Source organism: Rhea americana, unplaced genomic scaffold, assembly GCF_003343005.1.
Source record: "Rhea americana isolate MKP2758 unplaced genomic scaffold, rheAme1 scaffold_154, whole genome shotgun sequence".
Taxonomy (NCBI): domain Eukaryota; kingdom Metazoa; phylum Chordata; class Aves; order Rheiformes; family Rheidae; genus Rhea; species Rhea americana.
The window spans coordinates 2,278,321-2,298,519 of NW_028185639.1; the positions used below are offsets into that span (position 1 = coordinate 2,278,321).

Genomic DNA, 20,199 nt, shown 5'->3' on the forward strand with positions numbered 1-20,199 from the left:
AACTATGTCCAGAGTCTGGATTTACCATGCCAACAACTTACTGTGTGTAAAAGAGGCTTACTTTTTTATATCTGGTTATATCTCATAGAATTTCTAAACTTAGAATTTTAGACATCTCATTAAGCAAATTTTAGTGACTGGATTCAAACTTCCCAGTTAAAATCCTCCCCATTTCTCAGAAGTTCTGTACAGACTTCCAAAGCCTTTTTAGTCCACCTACTACAAGAGGAATCCCACAAGTCTCTCCACCTGTTGATGCCTCACCTAAAAATACACATTAAATTCACAGAGGTTAAGCAATACAGCAATTTGTTACTTCAGTAAARCTTCTCTTACTATCTCATGTGGCAGTTTCATAAGCAAGTTTGGAAAATTATCCTTATTAAGCTATCATAACGTCAAAGTCCAAAATCAACAAGATCATTATTTAATTCAAGAAGTGCAAATTACGGTAACTGGGAAATCAAAATCGAATGTACAAATATAAACTTTGGGGCATAACTGCCTACAGCAGTGCTACAAGATGTGAGGACTCCATGGTATTACAGACTGAGTATCAGGCAACAATATGATGATGTAACAACCAAGGCAGAACTCATTATTAGATACAACAGTTAGGAGAATTACGTGTCAGATACACAAAACGGGGTATCTTGTCTGGTCTGTGTGTGGGTGAAATGCTGCAGAACCCGACCTGCTGAGTGCAGGAAAGGCCTACTAGGTCGGTCCTGCCCTCCGCAGGCATTGACTGAGGCGCTGCGCACACTCCACGGCGAAGGCCTGGGACAGCGTCGTTATTCCCCTGTTGTCAGCATCCTAGCTACACCCGCTGTCTAATACAGCCGCCGGCGCCTGGCAGAAGCGCTGCCGCCTGCCCACCGACAGCCTCCCCCCGCCGAGCGCCGCGGCCCCGCCCCGCCCCGCCCCGCCCCGCCTCGCCTCGCCTCGGCCGCAGCACCCGCCGCAGCACGGCCGGACCGCGCCGGTCTCCCGTCGCTGCGGGCGCCCGGCCAATGAGGGTGCAGGAACCTTGCGCGCGCCTCGGTGCCGGGCGGCGGGCCAATGGGAAGCGAGATCATCCGCGCCGGAAGTGGCGCGGCTGGCGGCCGCTGGCAGCGGTGAAGGCGGTGCGCGGCGGGGTGAGTACGGCGGTTGTGGCGGGCGCCCGCTCCTCGCCGCCACGCGGCACGGGGGCTGCGGCGCGGCCGTGGGGCCGGAGCTGCTAGCTGCGGCGCGCTGAGGGAGGCGGCAGAGGTGTGAGGCGCTGGCGCGCCCGCTCGTAGCCGGGCGCAGGGTCTCCTGGCAGAGCCGCCACCCTAGCACCGCCGCGCGGTAAGGCCTAGCTGTGCTTTCCTCCGACCCTGCAGCAAGTCGGAGTCGTCCCTGCCCGGTTCCCGGTTCTGCGACTTGAGGGTCAGGAGCAGTTGCCAACACGGCAGAGGAACGATGACCCCTGAACATAGTCGAGTTGATGCCTGTTACTGTAGAGATGTTCCATATACAGTGTCTGAGATGCTGCCTGCCTCTGCACACTCCCTATTCTGCTGAGCTCAAGCTTTTCTGAGTCTAATTTTTTGGTGGCTACAAAGTGAGTAGCCATTGGCAGAGTGAAACTTACTTGGACCTCTGCAAACATCAGGCTGATCAATAAGAGCTGTATTGGCTTCATTTTTCTGGGGCTTTGGGAAAGCAGAGCATATCACCCCTTCTGAGACTTCTTTTTCTCCTTCCTTCTCTCTTGCATTTGCTTATGAGGATTCTCCATGCCTGAAAAAAAATGTTTAAGCCCCCTGACATTGTGTGACACGTAAGAATTCTTATCCAGGTTTTAGCTTAACACTGGGTGATAAGCCTCTGTTGGTTAAACAGTGTTTCTTCACAGGAACTACGACAGGATCAGATTAGATTTCTTGTAAGAAGAAATCTGATACTTCTTTCAAAGAAGTAATAAAACTGTAGATAAAGGTGTCTTGTTGGGCGTAACTTACACAGATTTCTAAAAGCCTTTGACAAGGGCCTCTTTCTTTGCTTGTGCACAGTCATGGGTGTATCTGCCTTCTTCCTGTAAGTTATTCTTTGCCCAGGTTCTTTTAAGAAATGCATTCARTAGCAGAGTGAGCATCATACAGGCTTAACTATTCATTTTCAGCTGCTCTGAAGGTTTTTTGCAATGTTAGGACCATGAAAACAATTGTATTTTCCTGTTTTTCTACAGCATCCAGGGAAGAAAATATCTGTGAGTCACTGTGGGTGATATGTACTCCAAAATGTCAGCTCAGTGTTTAATGAAACTCAGAAAGCTAATAAAACATTAGGAATTACCAGGTAAGGAAAAGAAGTGCAAAATAAAGTAGAAACATATCATGCCACTGTATAAATTCAAGTTTCATCAACATTTTAGTACTATGTATGTAGTTCTGGCTTCTTTCCCCTGACCAATTTTATGTATACTTTTATGGGGGAGGTGTAAGAAGCAAYAGAAATGATCATAGATATGAAATTGCTCATGCCTTCAACATCTCTTTGTATGAAAGCTTTCTAAACTGATTTATTAGTGGCAGTGTAGTCTTAGGAGTTGCTGTGTTTCTCTGTTGTTGGCACTAGTTCTCATGAGATCGCACAGTCAGGTGAGTCACCTGATCTTTTATCAGAATATTATACATATAGCTGAGCATTAGCATTAGGAGGGGGATGGGAACTGCAGCTTTGATGCAGTTTGATGARGTGGGGCAGCAAAACTGGCATTTCTGCTGCCAGAACTGTCTATGGGCAATTGGACTATCACAGCGAGCTTTATCTTGGAAAGAGGTGTGTGAGGGAAGAACGAAAGAGGGTGCATTACAAGTCTAAAATTATAAGTGGTGTGGAGAAGGTGATTAGCCCCACACAAGGAGTGAATAGCCCCAGCTCACACAAGGCTGGGTAACAGAAGAGTGTTTGGGGAATTGTAACCATTTCTTTGTCCTGCCTGTGTAGTTTATCTAGGCATCTGCCAGCAACTGCTTTCCTTCCTTCCCTCTCCCCACCCATTAGCAGGGGGTGCCAGCTTATCTTTCATAAATACTAAATGTCTTCTTGGTTCTCTCCAGCCACAAGAGAAGAAGGGGACACATTGCTGTGAGGGACAGGTTTTTTTCTTTCTTTTTTTTTTTTTTTTTTTTTTTTTTTTTAATGAGGTACGTAAAGGCAAATAGCCCAAAAATAAGGTAATGGAAGGAATGCTGAGCTGAGTACTCACTTCTCCCTGAGGCTGAAGTGTTGATAAATGCTGTTTTGAATCACGCTCTGCCTGGAGAAGTGACAGGACAAGGGCCTAGAAATAGATTCTACAGTCAATGAATTTTCCTCAGCCTTCTCCCACAGAAAGTTGTGGCTGTCTGGCTTAATAATGGTCAGAAGGCATTTGTTGAAGAGGTTATACAGTGGGACCTTGAATGTGGAGGATATGAATGAAAAGGTTGATGGCAGAGGTGGAAAGTGCAACCAGTGCCTCTATAAGAGGTTCTGGAAGAGAGCAGATATGGAAGGTGCTAAGTGTAGGTGTCTGCCTTCTGAAATGCTGAACTAGAATGTTGACTTAAGTTTATATTTTTCAGACATCTTTTATCTCTATCTTTGCATCCTGAATACAAATGTGTATCCAGGTACTTTATTTTCGCCTTGGCATTTGTTACTGCASCAGCCATAGTTATTATAAAACTATCATTTTTATACTTAACAGTTGGTAGAAGCTGATTTTTGCTGCCGGGCAGTGGAAAGAGGTGATAGAAGAGATTAGCCAGATTTGGTCCAGGCAACAGTAGAATCATTATGGTAAGAGGAAGGAAATTCTTGAAAGATATTAAGAAACCATATTGCATTTTAGGACTAGCACTTGATTAAATTAACCAGTGTCCTTAGTTCCTCAATTAATAATTTTCATTAAAGTGTCCTCTTTCTGTATGTGTTTTTTTTTTTTTTTTTTTTTGGACAATAAAAAAAAAGAGTCTTTGGACAGTGTCTAGAACTGAATTGTGTCTAGGACTAAAGGTGAAATGTAGCAAGTCTGCCTGCCAATTCAGATTGTTAATTCAATGTTGTGGTTCTTGTACTTTTTCTTGAAAATGTAATTTTATTTAAGATTTCTCAGGGTATTCACTGCCCTGAACTGTCTGAAACCACACTTTTCCATTGCTGACTCCCTGTTACGCTTGCTGTGCGCTGAGGTAATAAACTGCTAACCAGGTAGGAAATGTAAAATTCCTTGCAACTAACAAGCTTCTATAAGAGCTGCTGGTTTCATGGGGAAAATGAAACATTTTGATTTTTAGCTTCTCTTCAGTTTCTTTTACTGATTCTTTTACTTCAGCATCTGAAGAAAGCAGCTTCAAAGTAACAGCATGGTTTGAGGGGAACCTGTTCATTTTTGTTTGGAAACACGGTTCAAAGGACTTGTCTGTATTAAAAATCAGCCAGGTGAGTCTAAAATAGGAACATTTCTCCTTTTTTCCTACCTTTTTTAAAAATCAGAACAGAAGCTTAGCTTAATACAGAAAATCAGCTGCTGTGCTGATTTGCCCCTCTAATCGTTGTTTTGCCTGTCTTCTTGCGTATGAATGACCTGGAGTTCTGGAGTTGGAATTGTCTTTTTTTCTGCATTTATACACATCAGGAGTTTTTGTATTTGCAAATGGGGGCTCAAGGGTCATGTGTACTACAATTAAACAGAAAAAAACAAAAATAAAAACAAAAAAAACAAACTGTACCTGATGATGCGGCAATTTGTAGGGAGTCTTTTAACAAAGAGGTATCCTTATATTTATTTGGGCTTTTTTGGATTGATCTGTTTTCCTTCATGAGAATATAGTGAAATCTAGTGTAACAACTCCTAGTGTCCAGTAATTGTGAGTTAGTCCTCTATAAATTGTTGATTTTGAAGTTTTTTAATGAGTTTTTCCAGCCCTACACCTATCACTCAAATACTGTTCACTTTCCATTGATTTTTTTCCACAGCCCTGAGACTGGGATTATTATGATTTCTGATCCCAGAAGGTAAAACTTCAAAGATTAAAGAAAAGACCGAATATTGACTTATAACAACTTGAGAATTAGTGAAGTTGGAACTTGTTTGAATTACAAGCAAAGGAAGCAAATAGGAATATAATGGYGTGGCGTAGACAGGAGACGGTATAATTCTTCGGTTGAACTGAGGAACTGCTATTTTGTAGTGTCTTTGAAGATGAGAAACTGCAGCATTTGTGGCTTCCACTAATTGGAGCAGTAAGGCTGCTTTCACTTTTAATTTAGAATTTAATGTAAATGTGAGATAAATGAAGAGCAAAGCCTTTTGCCCTTGTAAGGGGGTCTAGGGTACACTGGAGAAGACAAAAGAGGTAAAGCCAGTCTCAAAAGTTTGGCTATATAAGTCGCTGTCATCTCCTACTCGCATCAGATTTCACAGACATCTGAAAATAGGAAGAATCAAGGTCAAGGAAAGCTGGATGTAAGAGATGGGTAGGCTGTCTGTGCTGTGGGTAGGGCTGTCTGGACTAGTCTGGGACTAGACAGAAAACAGTTGTTAATGCTGTAACTGTAAAGCCCTGGATTTTGTGCTGCAACGTGGAGTAGAGTTACATCATCTGCTGGGACAGCAGGATGGGAAGGTGTGCGTGCTGGTGGGAGGGATGAAGTTGGAGTGGCTGAGGTTACATCAGCCAGTGGGTTAGTTTTCAGTCTGTTCTTTAGCTGATGTGGCTTGTACAGCCAGAGCATCTGGGATTGGCTGCTGCAGATCAGCTGGCTCTGCCTTCGGCTACATGTACAGAAGTTTAGTCTTTTCTGTCTCCAGGTTTTCCTGCAGTTGCTGCTTCTGTTAGAAACCTTTAGTCATAGTTTCAACAGGAGGGGTCAGGTATGGAAATTCAGGTGCATTTAAGTGCTCACGCGAGGACTCTGATCTGTAGGTGATAACTATTTGTGCGTATGTGTGTTTTATATTGTTAAGTTAAACTTCCCGTCTATGCTTGACTGGGTTTTGCTGCCTGCCAATAGTGTGGGTTGCTTCCGTAGTGCCTGCCCTGTGCACAATGGGGACAGGCACCTGGAGGTCCTAATCCTGTCTCCAGAGTTGTTGCTATACAATGCTGCATGTGTGGCGTAACCTATTTATGTACTAGGTGTAACAAAAGGGATGTTATTTTTGGTTTGAGATACTAAGATTGGAAGTAGTTCTAACAAATCAGTGGCAGAAATTTCTACAGCTGCATAAAGTAATGTCTTAGGTTGCAGACTGCTCTGATCCATTGTCGTACTGGAACGGATCCTTGGTAGAAAAGTAATTGCATGATATATTTTGCATTGTCTGTTCTCTGTATGTAAACTTACATAAAACTGGGGCAAAGTTATTTATGTAAACTGTTGTAAAGACAATGTATTTGAAGTTTTTCTTTGTTAATCAGTTTTATTGTWCAGCTTCCTCAGTGAAGGTTGCTTGTTTCTGAGTTGCACTTAAAACTGCAGAGTTTTTTTTCTTACAAAAGATTTAATCAATAAGATAACAAAGCCATTTAAATGTTCCAGAGGACTTTGTTGAGGCAAAGACTCACTTCTTTAAAATTGTGTGTATTTCCTTGAAACTAGGCTTGCCTCTGCTTTATTGCTTTAAGTTTGCAACACTATAGCTTTTTCACAGGAGAGTAGTTTCCATTCGTTTTTCTACTTGTGGAACWTCTTAAACCCTTAAATAACTGAGTTATGGGCCCTTATATGTAGTGCAGTAAGTTTAGTTGGGTTTTTTTATCAGCTGAGGTCTAGTAGGTGCAGACATTCCATGGGGCTATAGTCAACAGACTGAAAACTTGATATAGATGAGGTGTTCTTTTTTTTTTCCTTTCCTTTTTTCTTTATTTTTTTTTTCCAGGGAGGAGGTAAAGGTACTACTTTTAGGATTTGATACCTCTGTTCCACTTCAGAATGCCCTAGGAAGTTAACTTAGTCTCATTGCACTGATACSGAACAGAATTTAAATGCACTGTGCTTCTTAACAGCTGTTCGATCATGAAAATGAACCAGTAGGTAGTGCTTTCTGTAAGAAACAATATAAGGGTGACTCTCATCATTTTAAGTAAGTGACTGGAGAACTGCATTTTTGAAAGGCAATTCTGGAGATTAGTTTGGAGAGAGATTTGCCTAGCAATGGAGAAGAGTCTTTTGAAAGTTGATGCTAGAGTCTTCCAGAAGTACCCAAATAATATGTTTTTAATTTCCTTTTAGCTGCCTTTTCACCGCCTTCCCCCTTCCTCTCCCCCCAAGCTCTGTGAGGAAAAAGTTTGTTGTCATTGCAGTTGTTTTGAGTGTAGTATTTTTTTGCAGTTTCATGGGGTTTTAGTTTGTTACTGAAGAGTAGAACCATTCCAGGTATAGAAGTGACAGAGTTGGGAATGGGGTGTGAGTGGAATGAAGGTGAGAATTGAAGATTAATTTGAAATCTTTGAGTGAGTGAGGGGAGATGAAGGATTTTGCTGCCTTGCAGTAGTCCTAAAAAAAAGCGTGTCCCTCATAGAGGGCCCTATGTTTAATGTCTTCACTTTCTGACAGTATCATTGCCCTTTCACATATCTCTTCTTTTCTTGATACCTTCTGTTACTTTAGAATTCCTGATCCAGTCTTCCTGTTATCTTAGTCTGCTTGCCTTTCCTCACAAGCTCATTTCAAAAGCATGTTATTTTTTTCCGATCTGTTCCCTACAAAGGATCCACACTATCTACCATTTCTTACACCTACCTCATTTTCCATTCACTTTTAGCAAAATTGTCTCTGGTAAAGGAARGCAGGAGGCAACCTTCCAGGGTGATGATGCTCTTTGTTGCAAGCAGCCCCGTAGAGAGAATGTGAAATGCTTCTCTGGCAAATGAGTAGGAGCGATCAAGGAGACAGCACAGTTTGATCTAGCTAAGATGAATTTGTATTGTAGTGACAGTGCAACACCAAGCAAGGGATTATGACTGTAATGGGAGTCAAAAGGCCCAATAGGTGAGATCATAACAGGAAATAATTGGAGATGAATCTTTCAGGTGCCTTGTTTTATTCCATAAGGGAGACTGGAAGGAACTGAAGAAGAATATGCAGTTAAACTCTGGATAGCTGTGGTAGGAGAGGTTCTGGCCCTTCACCAGCCCAAGTTGTCAGGAGYGCCTGGACTGGTGAGCATCTCTCAGACTTTAAGGCAGAGCTGAGAGCCTGCTGGGAAGATGATGGCTGCCAGTGGACGCCACGATGGACTTCAAGGTGGGAGAGTAAAACAGCCAGATGTATGCGGGCAATGGGGARTTGTTGTGCCCCAGAGGCAGTTCCACCTGCCTGATACGTGGCAGAGGACCCCCAGGATGGCTTGCTGTAATCTCCAGAAGCAGGAAATACCTCGTTGGTACAATTCGCTGGCTCTTTTAAGCTTATCTTTCATAAGAAGGAGACTTTGACTGTTTGCTAAGCTCTGTCATCTACTCGAGTCCTTTGTCTGCCTCATTCTGGCAGTGGTCAAGACTGCCATTTCAGATGGAACAAAGAACTGGAGGGTCACTGTAGATTAATGTTATTAAAATGCCATTCTGTATAACTTTACCAGCTTGAACAGGAGAGCTGTTGCCTGTTGGTTGCTACCTTGTCATATGCAGAAGTGTATATTTTTTTAAGGGTTGTAATGAGGCACAGTAACAAAGCAGCGATGCAGGATAGTGAAGCAACTTCAAGTGTACATGTACATTTATGCAGAACTACCAGGTGCTGTAATAGTCATGGTATTTGTAATAGCAATCTTTCAATTTGGTTACTCTGAGCTCTGTTTGTCTTCTCTTCAGTATCTTCTCCCTACCACAGCTTGTGCACTGTTGCCTGTGTGACCTCTCTATTCCAGTGGTACAGATGGATGGATTGAAAGCAAGCGATGAAAGCAAAATCTTGTAAAAGGGGAAAGTGAGACTGCGAGAAAAGCTTCATACCTTAAGCATTGACCAAGAAAACTGGATTTTTGCTCATCTCTGCTGTTTTCGTTTGTGATACTGCATGCATTACCTCAGCTAGACCTGTTACAGGAAATTGCTAATTGTCTCTCTCTCCTCTGCTGGGTATTTGATTAAGTAGATTGTAAGTTACAAGCATCMTGAATGCTTACAAGCTCAGATGAGGGAAACTGTAATGCCAAATAAATTGGAAGGTGATGTCCTGTGCTTCTATGCCGTCGCTTGTAACCAGGGCTAATATCTTGCCATTCTGTAGCGTTCAGGGAAAAATAATTTATTAATGTTTGTGAAATGGCTACGATAGTGATAAGTTTTGTCTTTAAAGCAGGATTTAGCATGAGAACAGATTTACTGGGTTGTGCCAAAAGATCACTGTAATGTAGTTAACTTCTTGGAGCTGTTCAAAGTGCATGCCTGTGAAAGAATATAAGGCAGAGTAAGTGCTTAAAATGCTTCTCGGTGATACTGTTCTAGCCTCCAGCCACTTTTTGTTTAGGGGCTTCCTGAGCGAGGTGTGGTTTCTGAGGCCTTAAATAGTATCTGTGAAATTGAGGTTGAGAGCAATATGTGTGGGTGATTGGGAGAAAAGACCAAGAAGTGAGCCAGCATATCTTGTGAATTTAAGTAGGGCTAAGATTTATGAGAAGGGTAGTAGGTGATCTGTTGTAGAGTGTCTGGAGAAGTCTGGATATTGCAACTTTTTTTTTTTCCCCCYGTAGGCTTCTCTGTGGAGAAAGTTTCGACTTCATTGTAGCTGCACTCACTAATCGTCCTTCTTTTCCTTTTTTGGGGAAGCATGTTTTGCTCTCAATCTTTATTAGTTATCTTTTGTCAGCAGGCAGGGAACGGGCCTTCCAGCTCCTCTGAATTACAGCCTGAGAATTCTGCAAAACTGGGGGAGTGGGCTGTCCCTTGCACAAGGAAACTGCATTAAGACTATGCAGCATCCTGGATGTAGGGAGGGGGATGTTGGGGAAGGAGAAAGATTATAGATAGGAATTCATTGATATTTAACCAGTTTTCTCCCCTTCCCCCTTTTAACTTGCAGATATCCCTGATTTGCAGAAGGCATCTCAAAATGTTGTGTCGAGCTGCTCTGAGCCCTCTTGTCCGTTCCCCTGGATGGTGCTTTGTGTTATCGCCACATGCCATCACAGCCATTTCCCGTTTGTGTATGTATGAGAGAAAGCACGCATTTCTAATAATGTTGGTCAGTATGTGCCTCAGCCTCCCTTATTCTTTCGTATAATGAAAAGAGAATTCCCTCGTTAACTTCATTCAGCACTTGGAGGCTTTGGAGTGAGTTGCAGGTGAAACTCTACTTTCTTACTCTTGCTTTCTCCCTTAACTCAGTAATACTCAGGCAGACACCAGGCAGGTATCTGAGAGGATATATTTTTTATTCTAACATGTATTTTTATCAAAGAATTCTGGTGTATAAGAACTTCTGCTGGAAAAGTTCTTTGTGTTTTAACCTGTTGCATTCCTGGAAAACAGGATCTGATGATGTCCTCTTCCTCCTGTTCCCATTTCCAGCCTACAGATATGTTGAGTAAAGCAGGTATTAGAAGGTGGGAGACTCAGATTTGTTTAGGTTAGACAGAAGTGCAAAGATACTTGCAAGAAACCTGAGCATAAATACATAGGTGTCCTGTGGTTAGAAATAAGACATTTTTTATTGTTCCCTATTAGGCTATGAAATCCTAACTTGAGAGAAGCCATCACTCTCTATATGATTTGCAGACTGAAAAAGAGAATGCAGGGACAGATAGCTTCCCTCTTGATCTAGTAGACTCAGTGGAATAAAAATAGTAACTGTTTACCACTGCATGCACGCTTCATCTCATTTTCCGTTAGTCTATGTGTTAACTCAATAGTTTGATTTTGTTGATATTTAAATGAAATATTAAATAATGAAATCTTAAATCCTAAACATACTACATTTTGCAAAGTTAGTAAAATTCTGCTATAGTTAACCTTAACACTATGAAAATTGTCCTTCAACTCTAGAAAAACTGACAGTAGTCAGTAGCCAGTACTGCAGCAACTTTGATTACTCAAATCAGTTGCATTCTAAAGCTGATTCGAGAATATCATTTTTTTTTTTACTCTTTGCTGTTTCTGTTGTGATCCTGTTCAGCTCAAGTGTCTTAAAACCCTGCATCCTACACTCCTGAGAAGCAACCCTCATGTAGGTTGCATAAAAGGATCCTCAGTACCAAAAGTCTCATGCATTTGTATTTTTTATTGTATTGTATTGTGTTTTCCTTTCTTTAGTAAAGAATTCAAACARTTGATAAGGTACTGGATGTGAAAAACTGGAATGCTTAGAAACTTACTTGACTGAAAAGCTGATTGGATGACACTGTCATTTTTTCCCTAATTCCATGTAAAACAAATTCCTGGACTTGCATCAACTAAAATGTTTTGTATGTATAACCTTGGAGCTGATTTTTCTCTCTGTGCAGTCTTAAAATAACTAAAAAAAGACAGGTTTGCACAGTGGTAGGCCAGTTTAGCAGTTATGACTTCAATGGAGATGAATGGAGTTATCTGTTCATTTCAGAATTGTTGTCTTTCTCCTCACTTTTCTGAAAAATATGCATTTTTGTTGTTGGTTGGTTGTTTTTTTCCAGATACTGGTTGTCTTTCAATAGCTACATTCTTGGACCTTTCTAAATCCTAGAGCTCTAGCTGTGAGAACTGAAAACACTTAACTATTTTACTACCTTCTGGTCATACTGTGTAGGATAGGCAAACAGTGCATAATAACATTTAGTGCTGGAGAAAAACATTCATTTTAACTCTGTCATCTGTGCTTTCCTATTTATTATAGGCCTTCTTTACATTCACAAGTACTGCCTTATGAAAATGAGGGGCAAATAAAACTAATTTCCATATTACATTTTCTACTGCATTATAAAACTGTGACATCTTATTGTAGCCCTCACGATTAATTGGTTAAGGTTCTTCTGCGTATAGTGAGGGAAATAGATTTAACCACGTTTTACAGAAATAAATGCTTGGCTTAGCTTTTCTGTAGCTTTGTGTTCATTCCTCTTTTACTCCCACAGCATATCCAGAATACTAATTTCTCAGAGAGAGAGAGAGAGAGAGAGAGAGAGAGAATCTATCTTAATTAAAGAACACAAAAGTTACAGAGATTGAACAGACAGTTTGATAAAATCTTACCAGGGCATAGGATTCCATTCACTGATTTGTAAAGGAATCTTTATGTCTTCAGAGATGATATTGATCAGGATTGCATATCTGTGCCATCTTTTGACTAGGATGCACTTTTAAGTAAGATACCAGCCTTGCATGTCTTGTGTGTTGCCTGAGCAGTTGTGACTGTCAGTGCTTCAGTGTCTGTTTACCCTGTAGGAAGGCAACTAGCAGTTCATATGTCGGTCATCCATTTCCCCCCCCTTTTCCCCCAGTTGAGCAGTGTGAAAAAATATCTGACTGTAATACATCCTTGTAAAAGCTCTACTTTTTTTTTTTTTTTTTTTTTTTTTTTCCTCCCTGCTAGTAGTCAAGTGCTTTTGCAGTACTGCTGACAGGAGAACTCTCTAGCTGTACCTCGTGAGGCAAAGGAGAGTGTTTTTAAAGCTAGTGTTCTTCTGATGTGAGCTCTATGGGCTCATTTAAAGTACCCTTCAATTTAGTCTTCTAGAGTTCCAGACTCAAAGCTCTATGACTCATGRGATATATCCTTCTGTGCCTTAAGGATGGTTAGCACTGTTCAGAAATTATTGGTCTTCATTTTTTTCAGTGACTTGAAAGCTGAGTTCTCATTCCCAGTCATTGAGAAGTAGAAGTATGTATTGTGAGCTTCGGGTGTGGAAAGGGAGCAAGTGTTAGGTGGCTTATAAAGGGCTCAGAAGTATGAATGAAGCACTTAAAACTGGTTAGGCAAGCTTCTGTTACGTTTTTCCYTTTTTTCTTTAATCACAGATCTCCCTCACCATACCCTGAAATTAAGAAATGAATCTGTCCGTTGTTGGAGCAACATCCCATTTATCACCATGCCCCTTAGCCGTGCACATGGCAAATCATTTGCACACCGCAGTGAGCTGAAACATGCAAAGCGGATTGTAGTGAAGCTGGGCAGTGCTGTTGTGACCCGAGGAGATGAATGTGGCTTGGCTCTTGGGAGGCTGGCCTCTATTGTGGAGCAGGTAATTCTGTACTGACGTGTAATGTTTGTTTTAACTGTGACCATGTACCTCTCTGGAAGGAGCAATACAGAACTTTTTGTTTACCATTGAAGTTAGCTTCTTCACTTCTAATATATAAAATTACTATGTAATAACAGCCCTGGGAATGGATGGTGAATAAGAAGGTTGGAGGAAGCTGCTGTCATACGGCTTTTCTCTGTCTTCTGCAATAGCAGTGGAGGGTAAAGGGGTATAGAAYTGTTACTGTGTGATACGTATTGTGAAAATTTAAGCATGACTACATCATAAAAAATGACATCATGAAAGGAAAATTTAGCACAGGCTGGAGACGTAGCTCATAACTGGTCAGGACACTGTGCAGGAGTATCTTAAAGGGTGGTGGCCTTGCTGTGTGTATCCGTAGATCAGCAGACACTTGTGTAAGCAGAAACCAGTAAGCATAACGTATCTGTAAAAGACAAAGTTGTCAGAGTAGAAGCGATCTTGCTCCAGCTCCTGTTTCTTGTGCTCTGTGCTTACAGGTGTCAATGCTGCAGAATCAGGGCCGAGAGATGATGATTGTCACCAGTGGAGCTGTTGCTTTTGGAAAACAGCGATTGCGTCATGAGATCTTGCTTTCTCAGAGTGTGAGGCAAGCACTTCATTCAGGCCAGAACCAGCTAAACGATATGGTGAGTGGCTGCAGCAGTCCCTTTTTTTCCTTGAATGTTGGGTGGAACCTGCTCAAGTCACTGCCTGACAGCTGTTCTTTTACCTTTATAGGCTATTCCAGTCTTGGAGGCCCGAGCCTGTGCAGCAGCTGGTCAGAGTGGACTCATGGCTCTGTATGAGGCCATGTTTACACAGTACAGCATCTGTGCAGCTCAAGTAAGGATTTCCTTCTGTCGTAGACTGGCGTAAYTGCCACATAGTGAAGTAATTGCTTACTTTTTTACAAGCTTCATGTGCTGTTGTCTTTGCTATAGTCTTGGATTTCCTTTTCTGTCCTACTGTTGAGGCTTATTATTGTAGCATAATTGGTAGATCATACTAGGTGCAGCAAAAATGCTTTATATTTTTGGAGTTTGTGTGTGGTTTATGTACAGACTTGTGGGTTGGTTTGATTGTTTTTTTGTTTTTCCCTCTATTAYACTCTACCAAAACTATAAAGAGAAAGTTGGCGATCCAAACTGAGAGTTTAAAAATCACAACTGTCTCGGCTGCCCCACGTTCTATAAAGCTGGTGGAAGTACATATCCATGCTTTAGGACTTGCTGGCCATCTGCTCCTCAAACCTAATCAGTAGCTGGTGTTACACTTAGCATAGGTCTCTCTGCTGAATGCTCCAACTCTGTGTACTGTAGGACAACAGACTATGCTTACGTGAAATATTCTATGAAGGCTGTGCAGTAGATGCAGTTCTGTTACTTTTGTAAACACTTTTAATGAAATTAAGCATGTACTATGAAGTCGTCACTTAGAGGAACTTCTTACTGTAATACAGTACTGCTGCTATAACTAAAATGTTTCCAGTATAGCTAACAATTACTATAGATTGCTTTGATCTGTCTGCTTGAGAAAGGCCATTATAGGTTCCAGTGGAAGTTTAGGCGTATACACCCAAGAATGTTGTGGAAAGAATATTTCTCACTTGCATTTTTTATCTTTTAACTATAGCTTATGTTTTGTGGTAAGCCAGAGGGCTTGACTGAACTGTTATAGTACTTTAATACATGTTTTATGTCCTTATCGGGGAAGATGGCAGGCTAAGTTATACCTCAATATTTTTTCCTATTTTCAGATTTTAGTCACCAACTTGGATTTCCATGATGAGCAGAAGCGTCGGAACTTGAACGGAACATTGCATGAACTTTTAAGAATGAATATTGTCCCTATAATTAACACTAACGATGCTGTTGTTCCACCTCCAGAGCCAAATAGTGATCTGCAGGGGGTAAATGTGGGTAAAGTATTGCAAGGGGGTGAATTCCGTTTGTAGATGGTACAGCATTAATGCATGGTTTACTAGTACCATCATGTTGGATCTGCAAAATCTGCAGCAGGGAAACAAACGTAAGAAATTATTAATGTGGTTCATCTAGCCAAACCACCTGCTTAAAGCAAGGTCAGCTAGAACAGACTGCTCAGGACATTGTCCGGTTGGGTTTTGAATATCTCCAAGGGTGGAGACTCCACAGCTTCTCTTTTCAAGCCCTTCAGTGTTCATTCACCCTCACTTTTTTTTTTTTTTTTAAGTTGCTTGTTTGTTTTGTTTTTTTCTTATGTTCAAATGGGATTTTCTGTGTTTCACTTTGTACCTATTGCCCCTTGTCTTGTCACTGGGCACCAAGGCGGAAAATGTGGGCACTGTTCCTGTTACCTCTTGTTTTGATGCTGCTTTGCTGCATTTCAAAAAGGTATTTGCTTTTGTACAAAGATCAATTCCTAAGAGCTGCATATGAACAAAGCAGCTCATAGGGGTTTGGCAGTACTGATGGAGTTTGCTTTTGTACATTTTGGCCACATACTTTTAGTTCCTCCCTCTATGCTGTGTTGYTGATCTGTATATGTATGTACATACGCATGAATTATGTATGTATATGCATTCCAGGTGATCAGTGTGAAGGATAATGATAGTCTGGCAGCACGACTGGCTGTGGAAATGAAGACTGATCTCCTRATTGTTCTCTCGGATGTAGAAGGTTTGTGAATCATTTCTTTTCCTTCTTTGATCAAGACAATCTATACTCTGCTATTTTTACTGTCAAGGAAATGACATGTAGAAGAACTCTTTGGAGACATGTCTGAACACTTCTCTACAGTCAGAGATGCCTTGTGTTGCTTTGGATATCAGACAGATAGTAATACTCGCGGGGAAGAAAAAACAGACCTTGAGGTCCCACAGATAGTAGTACCAAGCTATAGTTGAGTTTTACTGATCTCTTCAGTTCACATCTTTTACAGTGACAGTTATAGTGTACCACATGTCAGGTATATTAAGGAGCTCTTACTGCATTAGCCAAAGATTATCTGCTACATCACTGAGTCTGGGTGGATGAGGAAGCAAGTGAACTTGAGACTTGTTTCAGAATCCGAATTGTGGTTCCTCTGCTAGCTACTCAGGACCTTATGATATAGTCATGRCAAGGGCTACGCGTTTAGGATCAGGAGCATAATCTGAACGCTAAATAGTTTTCTTCTGACAACAGGTTCTGTCTGTCTTTGAGTTACAAGCATCTTAGATGCTCTGGACATTGTTTTCCAGAAGTCTGGAGCTTGCTAGCTTTTCTGTCTCCAGATATTTGACTGATACTGTTTTGGTCTTGTGACCTGCGTTGCTGTGTAGCAAGTCTGTCATCTATTGATGCTGGAGAGAGGGTGCAGTTTGCTCTTACCTCTGCATCATCCAAATCATGTAATCTTTTCACCTTTTCCAGACATGTTTCTTAAAAGTTAGATCTTCACCTAAGCTTCAGTGGATCCTGTTCTTCGGCCCATATCATAGGTCCTGAGGAGTAAGGGGTGCCTTTCCATAAACAGTTCCTTCTAGCAGGWTCAGCTGGATTTGATGGTTGTCTCCAGTCAAAATGACTCTGAGAACAATTAATAAAAGCAGTAGTCAAAAACAACTTGTTCAGAAAATAAACTTATTCATCTAGTGTGATGTGTTGCTTACCGAAAGATGCGTCCTGCCCTTCCTAAGCTATAATGGAAGAGCACAGGTAGTCTGTATTTGTGTGCTGTAATTCATAACATCAGTGTCTGTTCGTGTAGAAGTTCTGGGAAGTGTGGTGGTAGCTTGGGAGGTTTGTGTTGTGTAAATGAAAGAATCATTCAACTCAGAGCATTGTTACATAAAATCATTAGTTGTTGGGGGKTTTTTTTTTGTTTGTTTAACTATTAAGGGTCCCTTCTTACCAAAATTTAATAATCCACCTTTTTACATATTTTTAAATTGCTCAGTTTATCATTCTACAAGCCAGCGTTCAGGCATATCATCTGAGATTTTGGTGAGGAAAACCATCTTCTTTCCTATCTGTCTGTGTGCTTGTGTATGTAGGTCCTGATTTAGGACATATCAAAGCTGTTAATTTGTTTCCAGCTTTCTCTCTAACCTCACTCTAATGTCAGTACTTCCAGCTTGCATGCTGTCATTCAGTGTGTGGGTATTCTGTTTCCTCTTTATATAATTTTATCAAACTTTACCAAAAGCATAACTGATACTTGCCATTCACACTGCCAGGGAACCCTGCCTACCAGCCATTCACACTGCCAGGGAACCCTGCTTTTTGTGGCACTTGAAAATTTTCCATCCTATGGAACGGAATACAGCTTTTCAATTTCCATAGAGCTTCTCCTTGAACTTCAGAGTTGAGGGTATATAATGCTAGCAGATTTTCATTATTTCCTTTAGGACTCTTTGACAGCCCTCCAGGATCTGACGATGCAAAGCTCATTGACATATTCTACCCGGGAGACCAGCAGTCTGTGACATTTGGAACCAAATCCCGAGTAGGAATGGGAGGCATGGAAGCCAAGGTAGGAGCTCAGAGCCTTTGTTCTATCTGGGGAAGGAAAGGGGTGTGTAGAAGGGGGGAGCAGAAGATTAAAAATAAATAAATGAATAAATGGGAAGAGTGGTTCAGAGACCAGGTTGTTGCGCTGCTGTTTAGAAGGACTGTGACAGGCTGGGGAAGCAGGTAGAGAGTAACCTTCTGAAGCTCAACGAAGGGAAGTACAAAGTCCTGCACATGGGGAGGAAGAACCCCCCGCACCAGTATAGGCTGAGGGCCAACTAGCTGGAGAGCAGCTTGGCATAAAAGGACTTAGGTCCTGGCTGACATCCAGTTGAACATGAGCCGGCAATTTGGTGCCCTTGCACAAAAGAAGGCCAATGATATCCTGGGTTGTGTTAAGAAGAGCATAGCCAGCAGGTCTAGGGAGGTGATCCTCCCCCTCTACTCGGCCCTGATGAGGCTGCATCTGGAGTGCTGTGCCTATTTCTGGGCTCCCCAGTGCAAGAAGGGTGTGGACATACTGGAGCAAGCCCAGTGGAGGGCCACGAAGGTAATTGAAGGGATTAGAATGTCTGACAGGAGGAGAAGCTGAGAAAGCTGGGATTATTTAGCCTGGAGAAAAGAAGGCTCAGTGGGGATTTTATCAATGTGTATAAATATCTGATGGGAAGGGTGTAAGGAAGATGGAGCTGGACTCTTCTCAGTGGTGTAGTGAACAGGCCCAGGGGCAATGAGCACAAATTGAAATACAAGAAATTCCATTTAAACTTAAGAAAAAAATTTTTTATGGTGAGGGTGGTAAAGCACTGGAACAAGCTGTACTACCCAGAAAGGTTGCAGAGTCTCCGTCTTTGGAGATGCAAAACCTGACTGGACAATGTCTTTGAGCTGGGGGGAGGTTGGATTTGGTGATCTCCAGAGTTACATTCCAATCTACAACTACTCTTTGAGTGTCCTTCAATGGTGTAGGGTTTATTTAACTTCTGTTAGATTTATGTGATTTTAAAAGAACACCTGATGAATCACATTTCAGTAGTTTATTGTAAAATGAGGTCTTTAGAACTGTATTAAGTTGGTAGTTCCAATTAAAATAAAAGCCAGTTCCCTTTCCCCCACCCTCACCCCGTGATAATCCTAAGAGTTTGGGAATCCCTGTTATTTGGTTCTGTTAGGTTACCTCTGCCTCCTTCCTGAGTTTGTGTGCATGCCGTTTGCTTCTGAATGACATAGTGGTAGAGACTGAGGCACTTTAGTTTTGGATTATAAGATAAACAGAGGTAGAGGGGCTGATTTTTAGAGCTGTGTACAGTCAGATGCCCTCAGTATTCATTGCTGTGAGTGCATAAATGTGGTGGTGTTACGAAGCTTTCGTATGTGTTTCTCGTGATGCCGGGATGCGTGCTGTTGTTGCAGTCTGGTGCAGGTTTCCTAAGGAAACTTTTAGGAGGTTGTCTGTAGAAACTGAAGTAGGTTTTGACTGAGCAGGGAAGGACCAAAGTCAAGTTCTTTGACTTTGACTTTCAAAATCTTTGATTTATTTCACTTTCTGAATAATCAACAATATGAGGCAGGTTTTAGTATCAGTGTGTGGATTGGAAGGTTACAAAAGGAGGCGACCTTGAGTTTACTATTTGAGGTATAGTTTAGAGTAAGTTAGTTTAGTTATAGTTTAGATTGAATGATTTCAAATGTTGAGTGGAAAGCTGCCAAAGTCAGGGAGTATTTGTAAATAAATAAATAAAATGCTAGAGCTATTTGATATTTAATATGGTAAGTCTGAGTCCTATAGAGGCAAACACAAATGCTACCATTGTAACAAAAATGTGTGAGAGTTGAGAATAGASTGATGGTTTTGGAAAAATGAGGAGTCAATACCAGGAAGAAATAGCAGCCAGAAGTACAGATCTTGATTATCAGAGTGAAACTTGAGTAAGAATGGAGTTGTTGAAAGTCTTGTGCCTGTCTTGGTAGTCAAGAGCCTGGTGTGATAAACATATCTGACGGGTGTAGTTTCCCAGAGGATACGGACCGTAATACAGAGTTGTAGAACTACATAGGAAAACATCGAAGTGAGGAATTGACATTGTGACTAGCAGCTTTTGTAATGATATAAATTGCACAGACATAATAGTGGAATGATGCTGCTAATACCTTAATAGGGAAAAGAAATTTGCTGGCAGTTCATCAGCAAACGGTAACATTTGGTATTTGGTTTTGTGGTTTTGTATATTCACATAAACTAGTGAGATGTTGCAGAGGGAGATTTTAGAGAACTCAAGTTCTCTCTGATGCTGTAAATAATGACTCAAGCATGTGGAGAGAGGCAAATCTTAGAACTAATCAGTGCATGGGGATTTCAAGGGATTTTACTAATAAAATGGTCCTGCTGTAAACTTCACGTTCTTTAGAAGGACTAAACAAACTTTAGCATGCTAACACTGATGTTCAGAAAGGGAACTCATGCCTCTCTTGCTAGAAGAATACCTAAAAAGATAACTGCCCTCAAATCTAATACAACTCTTGTTG

The 20,199-nt window shown here is 41.4% G+C and overlaps 1 protein-coding gene across 9 annotated transcripts in view; it reads left to right on the forward strand.

The window, feature by feature from the left end:
• The first annotated feature begins 1,072 nt into the window (after positions 1-1,072).
• Positions 1,073-20,199, forward strand: part of ALDH18A1 (aldehyde dehydrogenase 18 family member A1) — a 34,294-nt gene continuing 15,167 nt past the window's right edge. The window contains exons 1-10 of one of the 9 annotated variants that reach the window (XM_085299784.1): positions 1,105-1,139; positions 2,216-2,325; positions 3,722-3,813; positions 10,045-10,168; positions 12,954-13,177; positions 13,699-13,848; positions 13,940-14,044; positions 14,958-15,116; positions 15,768-15,858; positions 17,571-17,695. In XM_085299784.1, the coding sequence (XP_085155910.1) occupies positions 3,811-3,813; positions 10,045-10,168; positions 12,954-13,177; positions 13,699-13,848; positions 13,940-14,044; positions 14,958-15,116; positions 15,768-15,858; positions 17,571-17,695 (981 nt within the window). In that variant the 5' untranslated portion in view covers positions 1,105-1,139; positions 2,216-2,325; positions 3,722-3,810. Of the gene's footprint in view, positions 1,140-2,215; positions 2,326-3,721; positions 3,814-4,348; positions 4,456-5,769; positions 5,891-8,073; positions 8,266-10,044; positions 10,169-12,953; positions 13,178-13,698; positions 13,849-13,939; positions 14,045-14,957; positions 15,117-15,767; positions 15,859-17,570; positions 17,696-20,199 lie in introns of those variants that run through there. The other 8 variants (XM_085299790.1, XM_085299785.1, XM_085299791.1 and 5 more) reach the window with 8 other exon arrangements.